The sequence below is a fragment of the Haliotis cracherodii genome, unplaced genomic scaffold, assembly GCF_022045235.1.
Source record: "Haliotis cracherodii isolate W230 unplaced genomic scaffold, xgHalCrac1.p SCAF_47, whole genome shotgun sequence".
NCBI classification, from domain to species: Eukaryota; Metazoa; Mollusca; class Gastropoda; order Lepetellida; family Haliotidae; genus Haliotis; species Haliotis cracherodii.
Window position 1 is genome coordinate 10,198 of NW_027266305.1, and position 26,631 is coordinate 36,828.

Sequence of the window (26,631 nt, forward strand, 5' to 3'; positions counted from 1 at the left end):
ATTCCAGCTATATCACAGCTTGTCAGCTTAATGTGGGAGGAAAGCCCAAAGTGATGCAGGTCTCAGATGTTTACATCTTTGGTGAAACCCACCAGCACGGGTATGGTGCGGGTATATAAAGTTAACACAACTATAGCACAGCACTTCCACTTTGCAAATCAGGGCCATGATATGTTGCGGTGTATACATCCCCCTCAAAATCTGTTTTTAGACTCAATCTCATTAAATTCAGATCTCAGTTCTCGCTACCAAAGTTCCTTTGTTTTGGGGTAGTGAGAACTAAGATCTGATTTCAAAAGATCATTTTAAAACTCTTATTCCCAAGTACATAAAAAGATATAGCAAATGTTTCCCACTTTTATTTACAAATATATACACATAATTACATAATTCATACATTACAGTATGTACATACATAGATTGTGAAACATCAATTTACAAAGAGATATGTGGATATGTACAATGTACATGGGGGCCCAACAAGACCAGAGGGTCTCCCAAGACCTATACAGTTAAATACTCTGAATAATTGATACACATTAAGACAAACACATAAAACAGAACAGGCCTGGATTGTGGTTGTGATTTCCAAAACGTTTAATTAAGCATCAAGATCATTCTAGATACCAGTTTCACAAACCCAAGCATCTCTGATATGAGAATTTAAAGTGAAATAGGATTTCCTGTGGATATTATTAAACAAGCAGGTAAATTTAAAGTCATAAATTGACTTGGTCTGAATCAGGAATGCCAAGATTCAAGATTTGTCTCTGAAAGTCTCAGGTAATCAGCCGAGTTGCTGTGCTAAGTCATGCCTACATCGATCTCAGGTAAGCATCCTAGCTGCTGTGTTAAACCCTGGCTACAACAGTCTCAGGTAAGCAGCCTGGTTAATGTTTAAAGTCATGCCTACATCAATCTCAGGTAAGCAGCCTGGTTGCTGTGTTAAGCCCTGGCTACAACAGTCTCAGGTAAGCAGCCAAGTTGCTGTTAAGCCATGGCTACAACAGTCACAGGTAAGCAGCCAAGTTGCTGTTAAGCCATGGCTACAACAGTCACAGGTAAGCAGCCAAGTTGCTGTTGAGCCATGAATCCAACAGTCTTAGATAAACAATCTTGTCAGAGATCAATCCTTACAGATAAGTGGTCAAGCACTAGTAGCTGCTGCGTGAAGCCCATAGTCTCAAACAAGCACTGTAGTTACTGTATCAAGCCCTGAGAACTTTAATCTTATTGCTCAGATCATAGAGGCAAGTTTCCAGCAACTTATGAAAATTACAATGATAAAAAGCAAACAAAGAACATAACAGCAGCTGTTGGTAAAATTATAATCTCGAAAAATACAAAATTAAACAAAAAACAAAACAACTTTTATTTGCTTTGAAACAGTGTCTTGGGATGTGGCCAAGCAGATATGATAATCAAAACCATAATCAAACTTATAACATATGCAATTTCTTTTCCCCATGTGTGTAACATCCCCTATATCTGCTGTGTAATATCTCCTATATCTGCTGTGTAATATCTCCTATATCTGCTGTGTAATATCTCCTATATCTGCTGTGTAATATTCCCTATATCTGCATGCTGATCAATCTCAGTCTGCAGTCCCTCATCTTCACAATCTCACACAGCTGTGTACATGATGTATGAAGCAAACAATAACTATTTGTGTACTCTCAACAGACAATCTAGAACACTGCTTAGCTCAGATTTCACCAAAAGGTCTATGGGCATGGTAAAAGTTCATATGAACCCCACTGTCAAACTCATTCCTCGATATGGCTGAAACAAATGCTGATGTGACATCACATTTGAACTCACTTGCTCAGTGACCCCGATCCCTTCAACTTACACATGCAAAAAATATACAATGTTACTTTTAGTACAAAAAATTCCACCATTAGATAGCAATTCCTTTAAATCCTAATGAAACAGTCTGCTGACCTACAAACCTTACCCAAAGCAATGTTCTGAAAGTCAATAGCTTATCCCGAGATGAGACAGAATGTTTTCAATAGCTTCTCCACTCTGTAACCCACTAATCAATGCTGAGAACACCAGCAGCACGCTCTGTGCCACAAGGACAGCCTGACACAGAGGAAAGAAAAAGACATGCTTATATTATCACATGCTGTCTGGACTCCAAAACTCTGACATGTAAAGATCAATAAATGATATATGATACATTCTCAGTCTGCTCGGTATATCATTGAAATTTTTACATCACAGTCAATACATATAGGTCATAACTCACCAGCTGTTCACACCCAGCTGTTCACAATTTGCATCCATGTCACTCAGTATATCAAAATTCCCTCACATTAGTGCAACCCTCATACTGATGATGATGATAATGATGATGATGATGTTTGTTGTTTAATGCTGCACTCTGCAATAATCCAGCTATATGACGGCAGTCTCTAAATAATCGAGTCTGGACCTGACAATCCAGTGATTGACATCAAGAGCATCGATCCACACAATTGGGATTCGGTGACATGCATCAAACAAGTCAGCGAGACTGACCACCCGATCCCGTTAGTTGCCTCTTTCGACAAGCATGGGTTGATGAAGACCTATTCTACCCCGGATCTTCATGGGTCGCAACCCTCATAACGCTCAAGAGTAACCAAGTACACACACATGTTGAATGAAAACCGTTGACACTTTTTCTATATTGTCTGACACAAACAGAGCTCCAGATAAGCTTTTGGTGTTGTGGGTATTTTACCCATGCATTTTATAATCATTGGGTATCAGTAATTCTATCTGGGTATTCAAATTTCTGTTACCCACTAGTCTTTACACATGTGGGTATTTAAGTTAAATATTTAAAAACACTATTCATCTAGTCCCTGCAAACTGGTGTCGTGTGGGTTCGAGAGCTTTATCTGACTCAAAAATACCAAGATACTTCCACCAGAAAGTGTGATGGCGAATGATCATGATGTAACTGTCATCGTGGAGTTTGGCAAGGTTGACGGAATGACCGTCTATAATTTCAAAATAAGTTGCTGATTTCCTAATCGAATACGCAGGGTTACTTCACAATATTTTGATGATACGCACAAGTTTTATTTTTGTAGCGAATCTGTAATGTTCGTTGCGTATTTGATATGCTTGGATTTTATTTTACTGCGTATTTCTGCATTTTTTATGCGTATTTATCGCAGATACGCAGCTTATCTGGAGCTCAGCACAGAGTAATTCAGAACAGTGGTCAGTTTCAGCACACTGGCTAAACTAGTCATCTGAAGCAGTGAATGTGGAAATATATCGTGTAATAATAACCCACATTCTTCAAGTATAAACAGATAAATAAAGCAATAGAAAGAGTGTATCCTCAACATGTTCATGTGAACCACTTTGTAATGACGTTTCCATGCCGTACCATGACAGCACTGCCTTGTTCTTAGGACACATTTGAACACTTAAAACGTTCATCAAATCCACCTGACCTCTCCCCCAACATGTGAGACAATATCAATCACAGTTCAACAGGTGACTCCGCAATGCCTTACTCCACATCCTCTGAAGAAACATCAGTGATGGTATCGACAATCTGCCCCAGCAGAACTACACTGACCTGGGAGTCATGGTAACAGGTTGCAATGATATTGATGTCAGGGTCAATGGACCAGTATCCCACAGGTCACTCGTGTTTGCATAACTCAGGTTCCGCTGGGCGCCACGAGGTCGGCCTACATGACACGGTTGCGGTAGAAGCTGCAGAGCCCCCAACTGAAGTTCCATTGAAAGACGAGGGACAGGATGTACACTAGCACCATGCCTGTGATGGGGTACAGTAACAGTCGTGTGTTCTTCAAGAAAGGCAATGCTGAAAAGGAATGATAATCATCATCATAAACAGCAGTAGAAACTAACATTTTAGTTCACAAGTCCTTATAATGTTAACATATTGCAAAACCCTTGAAAAGGTCAAATTTCTACTAGTCCTTATGATACCTTAATCATTGGGCAATTTAGCAAGGACTACAGGACTAGTGTTGATTTCTAACGCAAAATAAATGTGTTTCATGTTCTTGTCATAACCCTAATGTTAAAACTTAGAGACTTAGGTGGTTCAGAGTTTGTTTGTTTGTTTGTTTGTTTAACGCCGCACTCAGCAATATTCCAGTTATATGACAGTGGTCTGTAAATAATCGAGCCTTGACCAGGCAATCCAGTGATTGATGTCATGAGCATCAATCCATGAAATTGGGATTTGATGACATGCATCAACCAAGTCAGCGAGCCTGACCACCCAATCCCGTTAGTCCCCTTTTACAGCAATAAGGGTTGCTGAAGACCTGTTCTACCCCAATTCTTCACGGGTACAGTGACATTCACAATAGCATTTAAGCATACAACCTATTGGCAAACTAAACTAATGAGGGTTAAATAGGTGGGACTTACCACTGTATCCAAGAAACGTTATATAGATGTAGTAGCCAATAGCTATTAGCCATAACGTGTTTCCAAAGAAACAAGATAAAAAATAGTCTTGGTTGATGAAATCTGAAATGAGAGTTGGATAACATGACCATGATGACCAAGTGAAGTTCAGCATCAAAACAAAGCAAACCCACTTCATCCCAACACACATGTTAACATACTAACTATCAGATTTTGTTTGTTTCCGAATCAGAGATGTTGTTTGTTTGTTGTGTTTAATGCCTCACTGAACAATATTCCAGCTATATGACAGCGGTCTGTCAATAGTCGAGTCTGGATCAGACAATCCAGTGATTGATGTCATGAGCATCAATCCACGCAATTGGGCTACAATGACATGTATCAACCAAGTCATCAAGTCTGACCACCTGATCCCGTTAGTCGCCTATTACGACAAGCAAAGTCGCCTTTTACGGGTTGCTGAAGACATATTCTACCCCGTAACATCATGGATTCTATCTATCAGAAGACATCAACAGTAGCTTATGTGTCTCAGAATAGTCTACTAAGGAGTGAGTGAGTGAGTTGGGTTTAACGCCACTTTTAACAGTATTCTAGTTATATCATGGCGTGTCAGCTTTTGCCTGAAGTGATGCAGGTCTTAGAAGTTTACCACTTTGGTGCTGATATGGTGCTGATAAACCTAGAAACATAATGGGGGGAACCGTGATTTGAACCCACGATCACAGGTTTCTGGGGTGCCCAGCAAATTGCGGCGCCTTAGACGGCTTGGCAACCAGTAGGGGCCCTATCTACTAAGGAAGAATGGTGCAAAAGGCAAGAAATCAAAATAGCTGAAAAACTATGATTGAATTGGACTAGTTCATTTATCACATAAGAATATTTTTAGTCTTATGTCTGTTTCAGATAAAAAAATAAGCTTCATATAGCCGTTGATTTGTTGTACAGAATTTGTTACTTACGTTATAAAGCAGTTGGGATGTTTGAATAGTTTGTTATAACCACTATCCATGTTTGTTGTAACCATTTTCCATGTTTGTTATAACCATTAAAATCAGATCTAAGTTCTCACTGCCGCTAAACAAAGATCTGAGGACATCCCATTACAGGTCAAGTCAGAACGACCTTTTGCGAACTTTGACCAACCACTGAAATTACTAACAAGAAGTTGACATCAGCCAATTAGAAAGCAGCTTTCTCAAGCTTTACGGTACTCGTTTCAACCTGGCGACTTCCATTTCAGACTATGCTTGAAAAATATGTTGTAATAGTTCTCAATTACAATTTTGAAAACTGACCAAACAAACATTGTGGATTGTCTAAATATGGTTGAGACTGTATGACAGTGATCCAACATACTGTGCAACGCCTCCTCCGTTCAAATGTTTATCCCACAGGAGCGAGAGATAGGCGATAATTTTGACGGAATGAGTCGTACGGGCCGCAACTGTTGTTCGGAATACCAAGGTTGCATGATTAAAAAACACAGTCCGAGTGTCACTTCCACGATCTGGTAAGCGGCACTTTCATTGGTCAAGTGAAAGGTCGTTCTGACGTGACCTGTAATCGGATGTCCTCAGATCTTTGTTTAGCAATAGCGAGAACTAAGATCTGATTTTAATGAGTTAGTGAGTGAGTGAGTTGGGTTTAATGCCGCTTTTAAATTATTCCAGTTATATCGCGGTGTGTCAGCTTAATGTGGGAGGAAAACCCGAAGTGATGCAGGTCTCAGGCATTTACCACTTCGGTGAAACCCACGAGCACGGGTATGGTGCTGACAAACCTAGAAACAGAATCGGGGCGAACCAGGATTCGAACCCACAATCAGAGGTTCCTGGCGTGCCCAAGGGACGCAACTCTGCACAGCGAATCATGGTGCCCTAGACAACTGGGCCACCCGTGCCCCCGATTATAATGAGACTGGAACAATGAGGAACTGTGGCCCACAAGACACACCTGGCAAGTACTATCCCTACTGCCAGGCAATGTGATCCTAACATCCCTACACTGAAGTCTGAATCACTTGGGAGTGGTTGTGCTGACACTCCCAAGAGGGGAGGACTGTAAACATGATGAAGAAGAAACTTACGATGCAGAAGTGGCAGCTGGAAGAAATGAAGGATGAGAAGTAGGGGGAAGAAAGCATTGAGGTGGACATCGAACGCGTAGCCCCACTCAACATCCTGCCCTCGAGGGGGTGCTGTGATCATGTACTTGTTTGTCAAATACCTGGGGAGAAAGTAACAAGCTTAGCAAGTTATACATAGTTATAGCACATGGTTCGTGTCACAAAAGTCTTGGCCTTTTCAAGCTATTTTCAAGGCTCCATCCAAAAATTCAAGTCCATGCCAAATATATTTTCAACATGATTATTGGATCTTATTGTGTCACACTAACAAACACCATCCTGCCCTTTGCTACACTTATGAAGAAGTGCTAGACTTATGTTCAAGTTGATACAGATCTGAGCATGTTCAAATCTCAACTGAACAGCTGATTATTTAAAGGGAGATAACTCTATGGTTACTGACAATAAATACATAATATACCAATAGCCTTCTTCAAATAACTGGTTTTAACAAGTCTTAATAGTGTTTCTTTTTAAGGTAATTTACATGAGAGATGGAGTGTTCACTGTATTTTCAAGGCATATTATTCATTTTCAAGGCCAACATCAGGTAGAATGCATATTTAAGGCCTTTCCAAGCCTACACCATGTACCCGGAACTTGTTTGCAGGAACATTACTGTGTAGAACAGGGCCAATGAGCTTTCATTCCTCATATTTTACTGTGATTAATATTTGGGTGTCATCCAGTGTACTCACCAGAACAGGGTTGCAATGACCAGTCCAACTCCGATGCAGTCCAAAAACACGACCCACAGGAAGAACTTGATGAAAGCCACAACACTGAGGCCCAGCACAGCAACAAACCCAACAGAAGATGCTGAAACATGATCCGATGAAGATGTTTGTTTGTTTGTTTGTTGTTTAACACCGCACTCAGCAATATTCCAGCTATATGACGGAGGTCTGTAAATAATTGAGTCTGGACCAGACAATCCAGTGACTGACATTATGAGCATCAATCCACGCAATTGGGATCGATCACATGCATCATGATCAACCAAGTCAGCGAGCCTGGCCACCCGATCCCGTTGGTCACCTCTTAGGACAAGTATAGTTGCATTTTACGGCAAGCATGGGTTGCTGAAGACCTATTCTACCCCGGATCTTCACGGGTCCCGATGAAGATGACTACTAAGCTACCATACACACTTTATTCATAATGTATCCTTATTTGCTTCGCAACAAAACAACACTCTTTAGGGCTGACCATTTGATGTTCTTGATGAGACTGGTACTTTTCACCAAAAAATTATTTGCTTAGAAAAAAAATAAAAACAGAACAGAGCAGGAAACAAGAAGAGCTACCTGTACTAACTACCATCTTACAGTTTTAATCCAAAACCCTCGTAGAGTTTTGTGGAGGCAGCTCCATTACCTTACATTGCAGTATGCTGGCCCACATCATGCACAAGAAAATGCATACCAGATCAAAATGGTGAAAGGTATCAACAAGGCAACAACAAAAAAATAGTCTTGGTTCTCAGGCACCGCCCACATGATCATAAAGTTCACCGCATGTTTCGTTTTTATTTCCATTTAAAAAAAAGTAAAATCCTTACATATTCAATACCCAATGGTAGTAATACAGTATTGCAGTATTTTACTCGTCAAGGAATACTTTCCCAGATTCCCACAATTCCCACAACCGTGTATTTGGTTCAGGGTACACACCTGTTTCTTTGGTTACATACTAGTTTGAACAAACAAAAACATAAAAAAGACACCCTCTGTCTGCACGATATTTTCAAAAACCATTGCCTGAGAACAATTGTTTTATTTGTTCAAGCCTAATGCATACCAGATCAACATGGTGAAAAGTACCACAATCTAGCCCCCACAATGCATGTCTGTAACAGATATTTTCAAATTTCTTGCATGTTCTCACTCAAATAGCTCCCATGATTTGATGCAGTTCGTGAAGTAAGACCTGTTGTATCACAGTATAGATCTTGATTATCGATGCGACCGTCTTGTTTGGGAGTCGCCATTTTGTTTGAAGCAAATACAAGTCATATGAGAGGTGGAATCTGATTAGTCAATAGGAGGGGCATAGAAGGGACATAACTCCTAATTGTCACTGGTGGCGCTACGATCGAGCTCAGAAATTCCAGCCTGGTTCGGCAAGGTCGGAAACTGGACTTATATACACAGTTAACTCCCTTGCCTTGGGAAGATGTGCACAAGATCCAAATGGTGAAAGGTATCCATAGTAACACAATCAAGCCCTCCCAATGCATGTCTGATTATTTGTCATATCAGATATGGATGTGTAATGTCATACCTAGAAGCCAGAAGCTGAGCAGCACAAGGAAGGCAGGATCATCGCGGGCCCACTGATCCTTTGTATCTGAAAGAAATATCAAATGTCTGTTACCATGGTTACATATGACAGAATATCTTGAAGGATGGTTTGAAAAGGATTCATCACATGTCAAACATATGCAGTCAATTGTTAAAAATATTTCCATAATTTTTCTATTTCCATAAAATTCAGAGCTATTTTTAACATGTTTAACATTCAATATATGCAGCAACGTACAACTACAAAACCAAGCTTTAACGCTTCTTCCTCTCTATTACTTGTCAACTCTCCATAACTTTAGTTATAACCATGATAACCATAACAACATGAGTATTGAAAATTAGTTCATTCCAATTTGGGAATTTCCTGCGAACTTGGGACCTGAAATTCAGCCTCTGAGCTCGCCTAGACAAATCCCCACATAACACCAACACATTCGATTAATAATACTTACGTTTCCTATACTGGAAATTCCGATACCTGTAATTAATAACAAATGAACAAGGTAAAAATAAAATACAATGAAATAAATTCACAATAATAAGGATTAGATGGATCTGTGAAGATCCGGGTTACAATTGGTCTTCAACAACCCACGCTTGCCGTAAGACGTGATGAAGAGGATCAGGTCTTCAGACCCCCTGGCTTGACTGAAGCTATTTAAAGAGCAAGTGAGTGAGAATGCTTTTACGCCGCTTTTAGCAATATTCCAGCAATAACACAGCGAGGGACACCAGAAATAGGTTTCACACATTGTACCCATTTCGGGAGCAAACCCGGATCTTCGGTGTGACAAGCAAACGCTTTAACCACTAGGCTACCAGACTACTCCTGCTATTAAAAGACTGGCCTACAGCTGGAATACTGCTGAGTGCGGCGTAAAACACAACAAAAAATATGTTTGTTGTACTCAATACTGCTGATTGGATGTATTGATATATTGATCATTTTGTACTTTGGGAAAGATGGATGAATATAAGTCCTGAATCTTATTTCCATTTTGTTCCATTATATCATTAGCTGATCATTCTGGAAGCAAGCTGATCATCTTAATATATATTAACTTACTCAGATACTTACACTTTTTGTGGTGATGAAAACAGAAACACCATCTGCCAGAATGCATATTCAAAGTCCATTTGACGAAACTTGAACAAGCGTCGGAAATATTTTCGTCTTTTTGCTGTTGCTGTCAGTCTAGCCTCTGACTTAGAGGGCCCACTGAAGCCGTTTCCATAGCTACTGAGAGGTGAGGAGGGTGGGGACCCCGTCGGGGATACTGGGGGAGACATCTTCGTGTAAGACATGTTTACCAATGATCTGAAAATATACACAGATTGTGCCATGTGTAGTTGCTAAAACAATAAGGGATAAGTGAAAATGAGGACAGATTTCATGTGTGTGAGTCGCGTGGGGAATATGGATACGTCCATGATTATTGTTTCAAACAAAATAACAGTTGAATGAACAGAAAAGTTTACACATTATTATTAGCCTAACAAAGTAATTTCCAACAGTTACCATGGTTACACAAACATCCACTAGAAAATATCTGTGATGTCTATAGTTCAGTATGCGTATGTGTGTTAAGCATATGCTATCAGAGTTTGTCCAATGTTTTCCACTGATCATGCTCATCACTATTAGATACCATAAGATCATCTGATCATTACTGTAGGTTTTAAACTAGGGGTGACCATGGCTGTTCTGCAACAGAGTTGATCGTCAAGATGGACCCTACACCATTGTGATAAAAGTGAAGATGGTTACAAGCTCCTGCGCATCTGGAATGATGCCATACATTGCTGTCAGCCGGGCATGGATACCTTTACCATGCATACTGGACAGGTTCCTGTATCTTGGCAAGGGATTAGATAATGTGTGCATCATTTTCACGAGGCAAGGATGAAACTGACTATAAAAGTCCTGTTTCCACCCTAAGCCCCTTGCCGAACTAGGCTGGAATTCCAGAGTTACATTTTGGCCGAACTAACGAGTCTATGCATAATCCAATCAAAATTGCATAATGAACTAGACATCCAGTTTGTAAATAACATGGATTTCAATGTGCTGATTTCAGTCGACTGAAGGATTTGCAAAGCATGTGTATCACCACCTAAGCATCGACAGATATTTTTGCAAATCTTTTCATATTTTTAATCAAGGTGGACAAGTGATTTGATGCACTTTGCAGGGTAAGACCAGTTTTATAACAAATTACATCTTGTTTAGCGATCAGCTGGTCTTGACTGGTCCATTCAGCATGTAGGGATGACAGGACAAAACATACGCTGGTGTTGAGTTTTCATGTCCCCACACAACCATTGCATTCACATTCATAAAGTCAACCATTCATTCACTATAACGTTCACACTATCATCAACACGCAACCACTGCATTCACATTCATAAAGCCAACCATTCATTCACTATAACGTTCACACTATCATCAACACACAACCATTGCATTCACATTCATAAAGTCAACCATTCATTCACTATAACGTTCACACTATCATCAACACGCAACCATTGCATTCACATTCATAAAGTCAACCATTCATTCACTATAACGTTCACACTATCATCAACACACAACCATTGCATTCACATTCATAAAGTCAACCATTCATTCACTATAACGTTCACACTATCATCAACACGCAACCATTGCATTCACATTCATAAAGTCAACCATTCATTCACTATAACGTTCACACTATCATCAACACACAACCATTGCATTCACATTCATAAAGCCAACCATTCATTCACTATAACGTTCACACTATCATCAACACACAAACATTGCATTCACATTCATGAAGTCAACCATTCATTCACTATAACGTTCACACTATCATCAACACACAAACATTGCATTCACATTCATGAAGTCAACCATTCATTCACTATAATGTTCACACTATCATCAACACACAACCATTGCATTCACATTCATAAAGTCAACCATTCATTCACTATAACGTTCACACTATCATCAACACACAAACATTGCATTCACATTCATGAAGTCAACCATTCATTCGCTATAACGTTCACACTATCATCAACACACAACCATTGATTTCACATTCATGAAGTCAACCATTCATTCACTATAACGTTCACACTATCATCAACACACAAACATTGCATTCACATTCATAAAGCCAACCATTCATTCACTATAACGTTCACACTATCATCAACACACAACCATTGCATTCACATTCACAAAGTCAACCATTCATTCACTATAACATTCACACTATCATCAACACACAACCATTGCATTCACATTCATAAAGTCAACCATTCATTCACTATAACGTTCACACTATCATCAACACACAACCATTGCATTCACATTCACAAAGTCAACCATTCATTCACTAAAACGTTCACACTATCATCAACACACAACCATTGCATTCACATTCATGAAGTCAACCATTCATTCACTATAACAATCACACTATCATCAACACACAACCATTGCATTCACATTCATAAAGCCAACCATTCATTCACTATAACGTTCACACTATCATCAACACGCAACCATTGCATTCACATTCATAAAGTCAACCATTCATTCACTATAACGTTCACACTATCATCAACACGCAACCATTGCATTCACATTCATAAAGCCAACCATTCATTCACTATAACGTTCACACTATCATCAACACGCAACCACTGCATTCACATTCATTAAGTCAACCATTCATTCACTATAACATTCACACTATCATCAACACGCAACCACTGCATTCACATTGATAAAGTCAACCATTCATTCACTATAACGTTCACACTATCATCAACACACAACCATTGCATTCACATTCATAAAGCCAACCATTCATTCACTAAAACGTTCACACTATCATCAACACACAAACATTGCGAGCATTAAACAAGTTTTATTGGCAAGTAATGAGTGAAATGTTTTGAATGTTATACTAATCTAAACTTAAACATTGCCAAATTAACATGATTAATATATTATAAACATAACATAATTTATTAGACAGGGTTATGAAATTACTTCTATCTGGGTGAAAAAAATTCTCATTTTAAGGGTTACGAAGTTACAGCATCTGCTATGTGGCCACACTTTTATATATTTTCTGTTTCATGGATTACTTCTAGCTTTTCCACACAACAGTTAAAATAAAAATAAAAAGCTATGTCAATCATTTATTTATTTATATGAACATGATGAAAGTCATTCAGCCATGGAGTTAAAACTGCAGCTGGCTTCTTGAATCGCTGAGAGCGATGTAGACATGGAATTTATATATAACATTTCATATTGTATAAGAGGGTCTATAGTACTACATGGTACTAGCTATAGTACTACATGGTACTAGCTATAGTACTACATGGTACTAGCTGGAGACATACAGTACATTTTTTTATGTTTAATTTATTTTATTTTTAGCTGTGGGTGGTGGGACACAGAAACAGAAAACAAAAAATGTGCACCCTAACCATGACAACAGTAGCAATAAGCATGATAAGTAAGTGATAATGAGGAAGAGGTGAACTATGTCGACGGTTCTGTGTGTTTATAAATCATGCATAAAATAATTTCTGATTGTGACATCACATGCCCCATTCTCAAACCCAACCAACAGAGCTCCACACAGTGATGATGACAAAGCAAGCACTGTGGAGATTCAACTGATTCAATACTGTTTTTCATTGGAGGCCAACTGAAGTAAAAGCTTGCATGTTTTTCATACAGATAAGTTACAAAAAACAAAAATAGTCAACTTGATTTGATTAGTAGCTACTGCTTATCAAAGCCTAGACTACAATTTAGATATACCTTGGTCGCATGAGTTCCTTGCAGCCAGATTCATAACCAAACTCTGTCACAACGTCAAAATATCTGACGACGCCCAGTTGATGGTACACATGCTTTACAAATCCTGCAATCAATGGAAATCTGCACATTGAAGTCAGAACCGGATGTCTAGTTTGTTACACTATTTTGATTGGATTATGCATAGACTCGTTAGTCCAGCCAAAACGTAACTCCGGAATACCAGCCTAGGGTGGAAACTGGACTTTTATAGTCATTTAATTCCCTTGCCCTGGGAAGATGTCAAAGCCCTACACAGAGTGCTAGCAATACAGTCACTTCGATGTGAACAATATGTAAAGCTCACTGAAAGGCTTGAATTGGGCCTGTCTCTTGTTTTAGAATAAGTGCGTTTGTTTACAAACATGAGAAAAGTCCGGGCATGTGATAAGCCTAGTAATTGTTTGTTTTGTTTGGGTTTTTTGTTTTTTTTGTTTGGGTTTTTTTTTTTTTTTTTTGGAGGGGGGGGGGGGGGTAACTGTTTGTCATAATCATAACAGGTATGATCAATGAGGTTTTTGTCGGTGTTGCAAGCGCACTGTGATGTGTTTTCTCCAGCAATGTTAGTGCTGTTTGACGCAGTGATGTTTCTAGTGGATGTTAATGATGTATCATGGCGGATAGGACTATCTGATGGTGACATCGACCTTCACAAAACTAAACGATGAAGTTAAACACTATTGCCACTAGAAGAAGAAGAAACGCAACCTGGAGACATGACTATTTGGTGAAATCATAACAAGCCACGTCGTCAACACACATAATTCATCAAAACGCTGGGATGGCTCATTACATTATCTTGTCGAAACAAATGTATACTTACATCAGATTAAAATAAACGTTCTGCTGCCCAACAACTCTGCATTAAAGCCAGTGAAAATTCATAGTTATGATAAGTGTCACTTGTCACAACTTCGCAGGAACAACAAAGCGGAAGTTGATACAACTCATAATTTCATCAACGCGCATGCTCGCCGATCCCACAATTCCCTTTTCTTATCTAAGGGGGATAACTCTAATTGCGAGTGCTTGAAGAACACATTGCTTGAGCTGAGTCTGTCATGTATGTCAGTGCATTTTGAAACTCACATCATACATTTCACTATTGTGTAATCAAAAACACTATAACTCATTGATATAATATATATAAACATTATATTTATAAACAAAAACACATGTACACGATAATTATCAACTGAGCTTGAAAGTTTACGTGATGTGCATTATAGATCTAAGATCTACAATGATTCAACATAATTGTTGGAAAACATAAAAATGGCTTTTGTGATAAGGCATTTAGGCTGACTGTCATCTATAATAAAAAATGAAAATGCAGCCTGAAATCAGTAACACATCTTGTAAATGTTGCTGTGTTACTACTATTATGCACAATATAGAAGAAGGATAAGAGTCGACCTATTCATGAACCCGTGAAGATCCGGGGTAGAATAGGACTTCAGCAACCCATGCTTGCCTTAACAGCTGACTACGCTTGTCACAAAAGGCGATAAACGGGATCGGATGGTCAGGCTCACTGACTTGGTTGATGCATGTCATCGTATCCCAACTGCGTGGATCGATGCACATGATGTCAATCACTGGATTGTCTGGTCCAGACACGATTATTTACAGACCTCCGTCATATAGCTGGAATATTGCTGAGTGCGGCGTTAAACAATAAACAAACATGAGAATATTTTCTAAACATTTAACTTTAATTAAGGCATATAAATATATCAGACTAGGGTTTAGACATTTCCTACTTATTTCTCTTTATAACCAGTTACAAACAACTTACAAAAAAGACCATAACTGTTATTTGGTATTATGAGGGAAGTTGTAAGTTTCCTTTTCAAAATTTGTAGAAGTCATTGCTGAGGTATTGGAATTTAGCTACTTCGGTAACAACGCAAATATAGTGGATGAACCTTTTTCAGTAGATTGTAACATGTGAACCATATTCACCTTCTTAGCTAGAGCAAAATATATCCTAATGAACAATATCCATGGGCATTCAGGGATGGAATAGTTTTATCGTTTGTATGAACTGCCTTGAGGAGGTTGAGGTGGATACAGTGTTGTATAGGGCTGATTGTGTGTCAGTCTGCCCCCGTGGCCAGATTATGTAAACTTGATCATTACAGGACACTATGTGCTGGAATATTACTTATTTCTGTTTAGGGGTGGTCGGGTGGCCTAGTGGTTAAAGCGTTGGCTCGTCACGCTGAAGACCCGGGTTTGATTCCCGACATGAGTACAATTTGTGAAGCCCATTTCTGTGGTCCCCGCCGTGATATTGCTGGAATATTGCTAAAAGTGGCGTAAAACCATACTCACTCACTCACTACTTCTGTTTAAATCAACATTCACTGACTGACTATGTATCAGATCCTGTGGCCATGCCCAAGTACTACCCGGAGGAGGAAGGGGAGGAACCGAAACAACAGCTTGCCTGCTCTGGCATCCGAGAGGACCTCTTGGATTGTCTGCTGAAGAGTGAATGCGTGATGAAGGTAGCTAGAAAGTTGATCGTCAGATAAATCAGTTTTGATAGTGACTGGATGACCCTGTAATTGTTTCTGAGCATCATGGCATCTACAAAGTAAATGCTGCACTATCAGGGAAACTGCTTCTGACAACAGATCAAGTCTACAAAATTGAGAATGTAGTGCAACCTAATCATTATTAGAAAGCTAATATCTGATAGGCTAAACACTCTTTGGGGGCGTGGGTGGCCCAGTCATCTGAGGCACCGTGATTCCCTGTGCAGCGTTGCGCCCCTTGGGCATGCCAGAAACCTATGATTTTGGGGTCGAATCCCGGTTCACCCCGATTATGCTTCTAGGTTTGTCAGCTGATATGAGGCTGTTTTGACCTGCTCCCCTCTGGCAAATAAATGCAACTTTATTTCTTTGTATTTAGGGGATATAGAAACGGGCTTCTTCTGTACATCCAACAAGCATAACTCAGAAACCGTTCAATATTTGTTCATCAAACTTTGCAGGTCTGTCAAGTACATGCGGAACTGGTGCCTTTTGCTTTTTAGAAATTTTAGACATTTTTATTTTTTACTTTTCCATGGCAACAAGATTGACTTAGGTTCTGTGAGGGTAGGGTTCGTTTCTGCAACATAACTCATAAACCGTTCAATATTTTTTCATGAAACTTTGCAGGTTTGTCAGGTACACGCTGAATTGGTGCCTTTTGCTATTTAGAAATTTTAGAAATTTTAGAATTTTATATATTTTTACGTTTCCATGGCAGCAAGATTGATTTTGGTTCCAAACTCTTCTTTTTTTTACAATTTACATGACAAGTTCCACCTCGGTTAAAAAAGGATAGGGTTTGTTTAGATTTAATATTGTCTTAAATTCTGCAACAGTGGCGGGGGATATAGCAACTTTAGTGGCAAACTCTTGTTTATTTTATGATTGAGGCTTTTGGGAGTTGCATTAAATTGATCACTGAATGATTAAAATGATAACCCATCCTTATGACTTCCACCTGTTCCACTTGCAGGATGGTAAGACCCCCAGGGAGTGTCTGCAGCTCGGCCGCCACCCTAGCATACCAAACAAGTGTCATAACCTCCGAACAGCCTTCTTCGAGTGTAAACGATCAATTGTAAGTGTTAATTGTTATATTTGCCTATTAGAAGTTTGTAATAACAAGACATTTGTAAGATGCAAGGATGACCACTCACTGTTGCGATGGTTCAGTATAGATGTAAGTGTGTGTGATAATGGTGCTAGCATCTGTACTGAAACATCGCGTTGTGTTCATCCATACAAATTGCTTGTTGTTTAACACTGTGTGCCAAACTCTTGGAGTCTCCACTTTAGACATGTCGCTTGACTTTATCTGAATATGTGTCGTGTTCCATCCATGACCATAGTCAAGTCCCTAATCAATTAATGTTGTAGCGATAAAAAAATCCAAATTTGCCCACACAGAATTGATTAATGATGTACCTTTAACCACAGATTACTTTATTTGTATATACTGTATGTGAGTGTTTCATTGCACCAATTGTTTGAAGACCGCCTCCGTGGTCTTGTGGTAGAGCATCCGCCCGGAGAGCGGAAGGTCCGGAGTTCGATCCCCGGCCGTGTCATACCAAAAGATGTTAAAAGATGGTACTTGTTGTTACCCTGTCTGGCGCTCGGCATTAAGGGGCTAAAACAAGGACTGGTCGGCTCGCAGTCAGTATACTGTGTCTGAGTGGGGTATTCATGTTAAACTGCGGCATGGTATCTCAGTGGGCTAGCACTATAAATCGGCATCAGTCTGGACTAGTACAAGCAGCCACACAAACACACACACGTACATGCACGTCGCTATATAAGTGCAATAATCTTGGACGCGACGTTAAACCCAATTTCACCTCACCTCCAATTGTTTGACTAAATAATGTACATTGTATCTGTGTTCATTATAATAAAAACAATTATGATAAGGAGGAGAATATATGGAAGTCAACTTCTTCTTTATTATGAGGAACACAACGTTTCGGAGTATATGCTTACTCCTTCAACATTCACCTCATGAAGGAGTTAGCATATACTCTAAAACGTTGTGTTCTTCATAATAAAGAAGTTGACATCCATGTATTCTCCTTCTTATATGCATCACTTCTAAATGCCATTCAAAGACCAAAAATGATGATGCCATGAAGTGAACATATTTAACGGCATCCTTGGTATATTTTCCTTTTCTTCCTGTTCTATATGCTGTAAGGTTCGTTTGATGTACTGAAAATAGCAACAGAACAATATTGCAGCAGCACAACAAATTCTTACTATCACAGCCAACACCTTAAGTGTAATATAGATGTTAGAGGAATGACGACTCTCCTCTCGTTTCAGCTTGACATGCGCAGCAGGTTCCGTGGAAGGAAGGGCTACTGAGGTTGACCGTGTGTATGTGTGGATGGTGTGGGAGTTGTGAGCAAGGGGTTCTACACAACCACCAAGTTCTCTTATATCACTGTCAAACCTGAGACACGAAGACCACTAACAAGGTGTGGTGTAGAATTGGACCTGTGTGAATCTGTGACTCGTTGAAAGATTACTCATTACAGTTGATTATTCTAAGAAATATTGTCAGCTTAAGATATTCATTTGTCTGTTTAAACCTTTATCTGGAAATTGAATTGTATTGCACCTGGTGCTGTAAAACATTCATTTGCCTTTTAAAAGATTATATAAGGATAAAAAATATTGTACAGACATGACAACCCTTCAAACATGTTTCACCCATGAGATCACATTTAATGAAGTGATCAGGCAAAACTTACTTAAATACTTGTTTTGCAGATTTATATTCCAAAAATACTTGAAGAGATGAAAATAGACACTGTTTGAAGTATAACTCATTGTTTTGGGGTTCATTTCTTTGAGGTAGGGAAGGAAGGGGGGGATGCTTTCTTCTAGCTTTCACTGAAGTCTTTGCTGGGGGAGTAGGAGAGAGCAAGCATACCAGTCAACCTGTTAGTGTAACTGTAGGGGCGGTCGGGTAGCCTAGTGGTTAAAGCGTTCGCTCGTCACACCGAAGACCCGGGTTCGATTCCTGACATGGGCACAATATGTGAAGCCCATTTCTGGTGTCCCCCGCCGTGATATTGCTGGAATATTGCTAAAAGCGGCGTAAAACTTGACTCACTCACTCACTAGTGTAACTGTAAACTATGAGATATAAGGTTACGGGACAATTATTTCCCATTAGCAAATGTTTTATATTTTGTTGAATATGGCTAAGATGTGATCAGTTGATCTGTAAAACAAATAATTAAAATAATCTGGCCTGAATCAAAGACATTTGTACACTGATCGTAATGTATAGTTTTCCACCATTGACAGTAAGACCACGGGGTATTCAGGTTGTTACTGACGTATCGTGGAGGACGATGACCTGTTAACATGAATGGAAGAATAATTAGATACGAATGTCTTGTATGTTGTGCAATGATGTTTATATCAGTAGTGAGAGATAAATATGTATATGAAATATGTTGTCTCTTTGTTATTTATTATCACGGCTAGGGACTCCGCAGCACCATTGATGTCTGCGAAGAGGAAGTTTGTCCCAGTTCAAATTATTTGTATTTGTACCATGTTTGTAATCACTTGTTAACAACCAGAAGATTTCACAGAAAATAGAAAACACCATTGCCATTCTTAACATTACAATCATTCGTTACCATATAGAATTTATATACAGTATGCAGAATAGAAAGTTTGTTTGTTGTTTATTTCCAGTGGTTTAACACTGCACTCAGCATTATTCCAGCTATATGACGGCTGTCTGTAGATAATTGAGTCTTGACCAGACAATCCAGTGATTGACGTCATGAGCATCGATCCACACAATTGGGATACGATGACATGCATCAACCAAGTCAGGGAGACTCACCACCTGATCCCGTTAGTCGCCTCTTACGACAGGCAAGTTGTCTTTTACAGCAAGCATGGGTTGCTGAAGACCTATTCTACCCCATCTTCCAAAGGTAAGAGAGTTAACTGACTTTAAAAGTCCAGTTTCCACCCTTGCCGAACTAGGCTGGAATTACTGGGCTCGATCGTAGCGCCACCAGTGACTATTACAAGTTATGTCCCTTCTAAGCCTCTCCTATGGACCAATCAGATTCCACCTCTCGTATCACTTGCATTTGCTTTAAACAAAATGGCGGCGTCCGGTCAAGACGATCTGATCGATAATCAAGATCTGCATTGTGATTAAAAACATGAAAAGATTTGGAAAATATCTGTTGACAACGAGTTAGTGGTGCACATGCTTTGCAAATTCTGCAATCAACCGAAATCTGCACGGCAGATTACAAACCGGATTTCGATTTCTTGCTGATTTTGATTTGACTATGCATAGACTCGTTAGTCCAGCCAAAATGTAACTCCATAATACCAGCCTAGTTCGGCAAGGGTGGAAACTGGACTTTTATTGTCCGTTAACTCTCTTGCCTCGGGAAGATGATTCTACCCTGGATCTTCACAGGTAGAAAGTTTGCGGTACATACCATGAGAAACTTTTCTGGAAACTAACGCCTGCGGTCTTTCATTTCAGGTTTCATCCAGATTTCACCCAAACACAGCACTCCCACTCCCACTCCCACTGCCACTCCCACTGCCACTCCCACTCCCACTCCCACTGCCCACTCCACATCATTGTTTCACAGTCGAAGTATAATTTTTCGAACTTAAGTTGCGTGGCAAATAAAACACAAGGGAATGAAGGGATTCAATTTGGATATTTTGTAGCGCCAAAGGTCCATTGCGGTTTTTTAAATGAAACCCCATATCTTACCAGAGCTACGAACGCTTATAGCCCAGGGTGCATAGTCAGCAAACATTGGGGGACACATACGGTGACATTTTTCATATTTTTTTATGCGTCATTTCCCCAAAACAGAGCTGTGCAGAAGGGAAGGGTATTGGTCAGGTAAACAATCAGTTATGAACATTCACCAAAGCGGAAACATTACCGCTAGCTCAACATACCAGACATCGCATGGCAACAAAAACCTAATAATAACGCCCGTTAGTCCATTCTGTTACTCTGTTATTGATTATTAAATATTACAAAGCGGTTCGGGCTTTAAGTTATTAGTTAATTTCATTTATTGTTTCCAAAATTTCATCCTGTATTGTGAACACGAATCTCGGCAAAATCATGTGTGAAGGGACCCTCAGTACTAACATCCTCCCAAGGCAAGGGCGTTAATAAAGTTCCCTTGCTCGTGAGTTTCACCAACGTGGTAAACGTCTAAGACCTGCATCACTTCGGGCTTTCCTCCCACATTTTGTTAACTCGCTGTGGTATAACTAGAACACGGTGTTAAACCCAACTCACTTACTGACTCACTCATTGCGTTTTGTTTTATGCAAACTGTTGTTATGTAACATGATGTGTTATATAACACACTCGCCAACATTCTAAACTACAGTGGCTATCTGCCAATCTTTTAGAAGCGCACGTAAAATACCTGTCCCCCTGTCAGTCAGACGAGATGGGTATGTGATGTGTCTCAATTCATCATGTTGATGATGCAGGGTCATTCGTGTTTCGAGTAACTATAGTATATGAGAGCTTGTTGTCTAGCATTGTATTTAGCTTTGCAGTACTGTTTCAACAAACCTAACCAGCGGCAGGTCTAGACAGTCTATCTTCCAACCGCTATTTATTTATTCAGTACTTTTTAATATCTGAAACCTAACCTGCAACGCTTATGTATCGCGCAGCTTACCCCATTCGACCAACTTGCCAACTTTCGGACTTCGACGGAATGCTATATATATATCAACTCGATAAACGTCAATCAGATCTATGGCGGGACTCTGATCTGTGGCGGATTCTCAGATCTATGACATACCACAAACGGAAGAAGATAATTGCGTATACTCAGATCTGTAGGAGATTATCATATAATATCAATAATTGTTATTTTTTATAGTTTAATAATTATCCAAGGCCTTCCGCACTATTCTATCGTTTGCCGGAGTTCATGCTACCCCACTTTAGATTCAGAGCCTTTACGCGAGTAACTTCATGTAATTTTTAATAATCATATTAAAATGATTCGGCATTTTTTCGATTGATCGCTGTGTCAATGAGAATCTGCCATGGATCTGAGTCCTACACATATATAACATTGTCCCTTATTAAACCAGTTGAAAACTATGGAACCCCCCACCGCCAGAAGCTTACGTCAGGCTGCGCAACAAAGCGCGATGGAGAGTTGCGTCCCTTAGGGCAACTGCTAAGGTGCGCTGTTTGTGGTGACGAATCCCAGGTTCGGTCTGATTATGACCCTTGGTTTCTTAGTGCGCCTATGTTCCTAGAGTTGAAATCGCCATGACCAGCCTCAGTTCCGACTTTCCACCCCAGAACATTTCCACGCCGTCACACAACCGAAGAAACAAATCGAGTTTTACGTATTTGATGATATTGTCTTGTAATGAAAAAATATGTTCTCTGTATGTCTCTAATCGATGAATGCCGCGTTAGGTAGGGACCCACCTTATATCATTCTTAATATATTTTTGTTTATTTCTTTGGTAAAAGGCCGTTAAACAAAAACAATTCCCAATCCTTGAACGAAGATCACAAACAAAATAACAAATAACACCCGAGAATGTATGATAGTTGATGTGTTTAATATATACATATATAGAATACACACATCTATTAAACCACAAGTGTGCAATATGAATGCATTTATAAATAACTACACCTGTCACAGATAAAAAAAATGAATTTTACAAGCACTGATATATAATCCTTGAAAGGGTATGACTAGTTGTAAACTTTCCAGGTTGGAAAAAATACCCACCGTTGTCAAGAGACATGCGTTTTGTGTATGCATGAGCCGCGACACTGTATGTTAGTAGTGTAAGATTTACTCCTTGCCCCGTGGTTGAGACACGATTCACTGTGGAAGGTAAGCCATGTGTCCAGTGGCTGTGCGTGACAGGTTGATGGCTGCATTTATTCACCAACACAGCCAACCATGTACTGGATGCACGTTTCGGCATAGTTTGCCTTTAATAGTTTCTCATGTGGAAACCCTCAGCATTATTCATCCTCTATCACGACAGTTTACAGATGACTTCCGTGGTCGGATCTGATCATTACATGGCAACAGGCACACGCAGCAGCATGCCATTAATAAGAAACTGAATCTCAAGGAATGACAGGGAACGAGGTATAGCAATGGCGCATTTTGGTCCACTGAACTTTAAAAACTTTGATGTACGAGGTGAGGTGAAATTGGGTTTAACGTCGCGTCCAAGATTATTGCACTTGTATAGCGACGTGCATGCTCGTGTGTGAGTGTGTGTGTGTGTGTGTGTGTGTGTGTGTGGCTGATTGTACCTGTCCGGGCTGATGCCGATTTATAGTGCTAGCTCACTGAGATACCATATCGCACTACCCCACTCAGACACAGTATACAGGGTAACAACAAGTACCATCTTTTTTATCGTCTATTGGTTGCGTCCCTTGGGCAAGCCAGAAACCTATGATTGTGGGTTCGAATCCAGGTTCGTCCCGATTATGTTTCTAGGTTTGTCAGCACCATACCCGTGCTCGTGGGTTTCACCGAAGTTGTAAACGTCTGAGACCTGCATCACTTCGGGCTTTCATCCCAGATTAAGCTGACACGCCGCGATATAACTGGAATATTGTTAAAAGTGGCGTTAAACCCAACTCACCCACTCACTCACTTTAACGTCTATTGGTATGTCGCGGCCGGGGATCCAATCCCGGACCTTCCGATCTCCAGGCGGAAGCTGTACCACTAGACCACGGGGACGGTCTTGATGTACGAGGGCAGGTCAAATATTTAGCTTAACAACCAAAACCAACTGTTGTGAAAGTGTTTTTCAACATAATCTCCCTGCTTTTCAATACATTTCTCATATCGACAGTGAAGATTTTCAATTCCAGTCAGGAAGAAGGTTTCTGAAGCCACCCAGAAAACCCATTCACGACAGCCTTGGAGTGCAGCGTTAAACAATAAACAAACAAACAAAACAACACACACACGTGCGCGTGTCCTCGTCAACATTCAACCTAGGATTACAATGTTGCCAATAAATAACATTATACACCAAATGTTATAGACAGTTTATTGGAGGTCCACACTAGCACGTCTTTTTAAATGAACCTCCATCGATGCCACGCTAGAATTAAAACAATGAAAATTGTCAATGGTATTAAAACATTATAATATAATACCAAAACGTGTATACTTGTTCACTTGACATGAACCCGGCGAGCACTACATTTGTGTATTTATTATTATTATAATAATCATATACATAATATATGATGAATACCATAGTGACCTGACAAATATTACGTTTTCAAATTTGCGTCTGTGAAAAATTCAACACATGACATAGACTGTAGAGATATTCTTTTTTCAACTGACGTAGACGCTACACTTTTTTATTTACGTTACATCCGGGCATCATCTTAACGCCCTGCAAATTTTCCATCGTACAAAACTTGGCTAACCCGATCCTATTTTCATCCATATTCTTTAAGGAGTTGTCATTAAATACATCCAGTCTTTCCACACGGTAGGCGTTTATCGTCGCCGGCACTAGTGGTAAATATATATAGTGCAGTGGGTAATATATAACGGCACATTTGAACTATACAACCCTACACATGATGTTTAACACCTGGTAGATATACTTCAGTCGACACACTTTCTGAAAAAGCATGGCAAAATACAATAATGCGTCAAACAGGAGGCCACTTAACTCAGTTAATCAACATTTTTCAGTGTTAAGGTTTTGGGGTTTTTACGGTATGTCTCGAAACTTAAGGCATCGTGTTTTTAATTTGGCTTCATCCAATTATCTGAATAGTACTTGTTATCTATTCAATGTTAATCTGCTGCTTATCACAACATGTCATGCACATATACCTCTCATCACTTGGTCGGTGTCACTCCAGCCTGATAACAGTGTGAGAATCTACATCACAACATGTCATGCACATATACCTCTCATCACTTGGTCGGTGTCACTCCAGCTTGATAATGATGTAAGAATCTACATCACAACATGTCATGCACATATACCTCTCATCACTTGGTCGGTGTCACTCCAGCTTAATAACGGTGTAAGAATCTACATCACAACATGTCATGCACATATACCTCTCATCGCTTGGTCGGTGTCACTCCAGCTTAATAACAGTGTGAGAATCTACATCACAACATGTCATGCACATATACCTCTCATCACTTGGTCGGTGTCACTCCAGCTTGATAATGATGTAAGAATCTACATCACAACATGTCATGCACATATACCTCTCATCACTTGGTCGGTGTCACTCCAGCTTAATGACGGTGTAAGAATCTACATCACAACATGTCATGCACATATACCTCTCATCACTTGGTCGGTGTCACTCCAGCTTAATAACGGTGTAAGAATCTACATCACAACATGTCATGCACATATACCTCTCATCACTTGGTCGGTGTCACTCCAGCTTTATAACGGTGTAAGAATCTACATCACAACATGTCATGCACATATCCCTCTCATCACTTGGTCGGTGTCACTCCAGCTTTATAACGGTGTAAGAATCTACATCACAACATGTCATGCACATATCCCTCTCATCACTTGGTCGGTGTCACTCCAGCTTTATAACGGTGTAAGAATCTACATCACAACATGTCATGCACATATCCCTCTCATCACTTGGTCGGTGTCACTCCAGCTTGATGACGGTGTAAGAATCTACATCACAACATGTCATGCACATATACCTCTCATCGCTTGGTCGGTGTCACTCCAGCTTAATAACGGTGTAAGAATCTACATCACAACATGTCATGCACATATACCTCTCATCACTTGGTCGGTGTCACTCCAGCTTAATAACGGTGTAAGAATCTACATCACAACATGTCATGCACATATACCTCTCATCACTTGGTCGGTGTCACTCCAGCTTTATAACGGTGTAAGAATCTACATCACAACATGTCATGCACATATACCTCTCATCACTTGGTCGGTGTCACTCCAGCTTGATGACGGTGTAAGAATCTACATCACAACATGTCATGCACATATACCTCTCATCACTTGGTCGGTGTCACTCCAGCTTAATAACGGTGTAAGAATCTACATCACAACATGTCATGCACATATACCTCTCATCACTTGGTCGGTGTCACTCCAGCTTGATGACGGTGTAAGAATCTACATCACAACATGTCATGCACATATACCTCTCATCACTTGGTCGGTGTCACTCCAGCTTAATAACGGTGTAAGAATCTACATCACAACATGTCATGCACATATACCTCTCATCACTTGGTCGGTGTCACTCCAGCTTGATGACGGTGTAAGAAT

At 39.8% G+C, this 26,631-nt stretch overlaps 2 protein-coding genes across 3 annotated transcripts; one reads left to right on the forward strand and one right to left on the reverse strand.

Annotated features, from left to right (window-relative positions):
* Positions 1-356: 356 nt before the first annotated feature.
* Positions 357-14,673, reverse strand: LOC139441872 (protein unc-50 homolog). 2 transcript variants are annotated; one of them, XM_071222617.1, is made up of 8 exons: positions 14,553-14,673; positions 9,932-10,171; positions 9,306-9,331; positions 8,831-8,896; positions 7,246-7,366; positions 6,509-6,648; positions 4,420-4,521; positions 357-3,841 (listed from the first exon to the last, which is right to left on the reverse strand). In XM_071222617.1, the coding sequence occupies exons 2-8, from the start codon at positions 10,156-10,158 to the stop codon at positions 3,705-3,707; spliced, it is 819 nt and encodes a 272-aa protein (XP_071078718.1). In that variant the 5' UTR covers positions 10,159-10,171; positions 14,553-14,673; the 3' UTR covers positions 357-3,704. The 2 variants fall into 2 exon arrangements, with proteins under 2 accessions (XP_071078718.1, XP_071078717.1); XM_071222616.1 differs by lacking the exon at positions 14,553-14,673 and adding an exon at positions 13,694-13,795.
* Positions 14,674-14,748: 75 nt separating this feature from the next.
* LOC139441874 (cytochrome c oxidase assembly factor 5-like) lies at positions 14,749-19,895 on the forward strand. The gene is made up of 4 exons (XM_071222621.1): positions 14,749-14,792; positions 16,118-16,242; positions 17,249-17,353; positions 18,595-19,895. Exons 2-4 carry the CDS (start codon positions 16,129-16,131, stop codon positions 18,634-18,636), a joined length of 261 nt encoding a protein of 86 aa, XP_071078722.1. The 5' UTR covers positions 14,749-14,792; positions 16,118-16,128; the 3' UTR covers positions 18,637-19,895.
* The last annotated feature ends 6,736 nt before the right edge of the window (positions 19,896-26,631 follow it).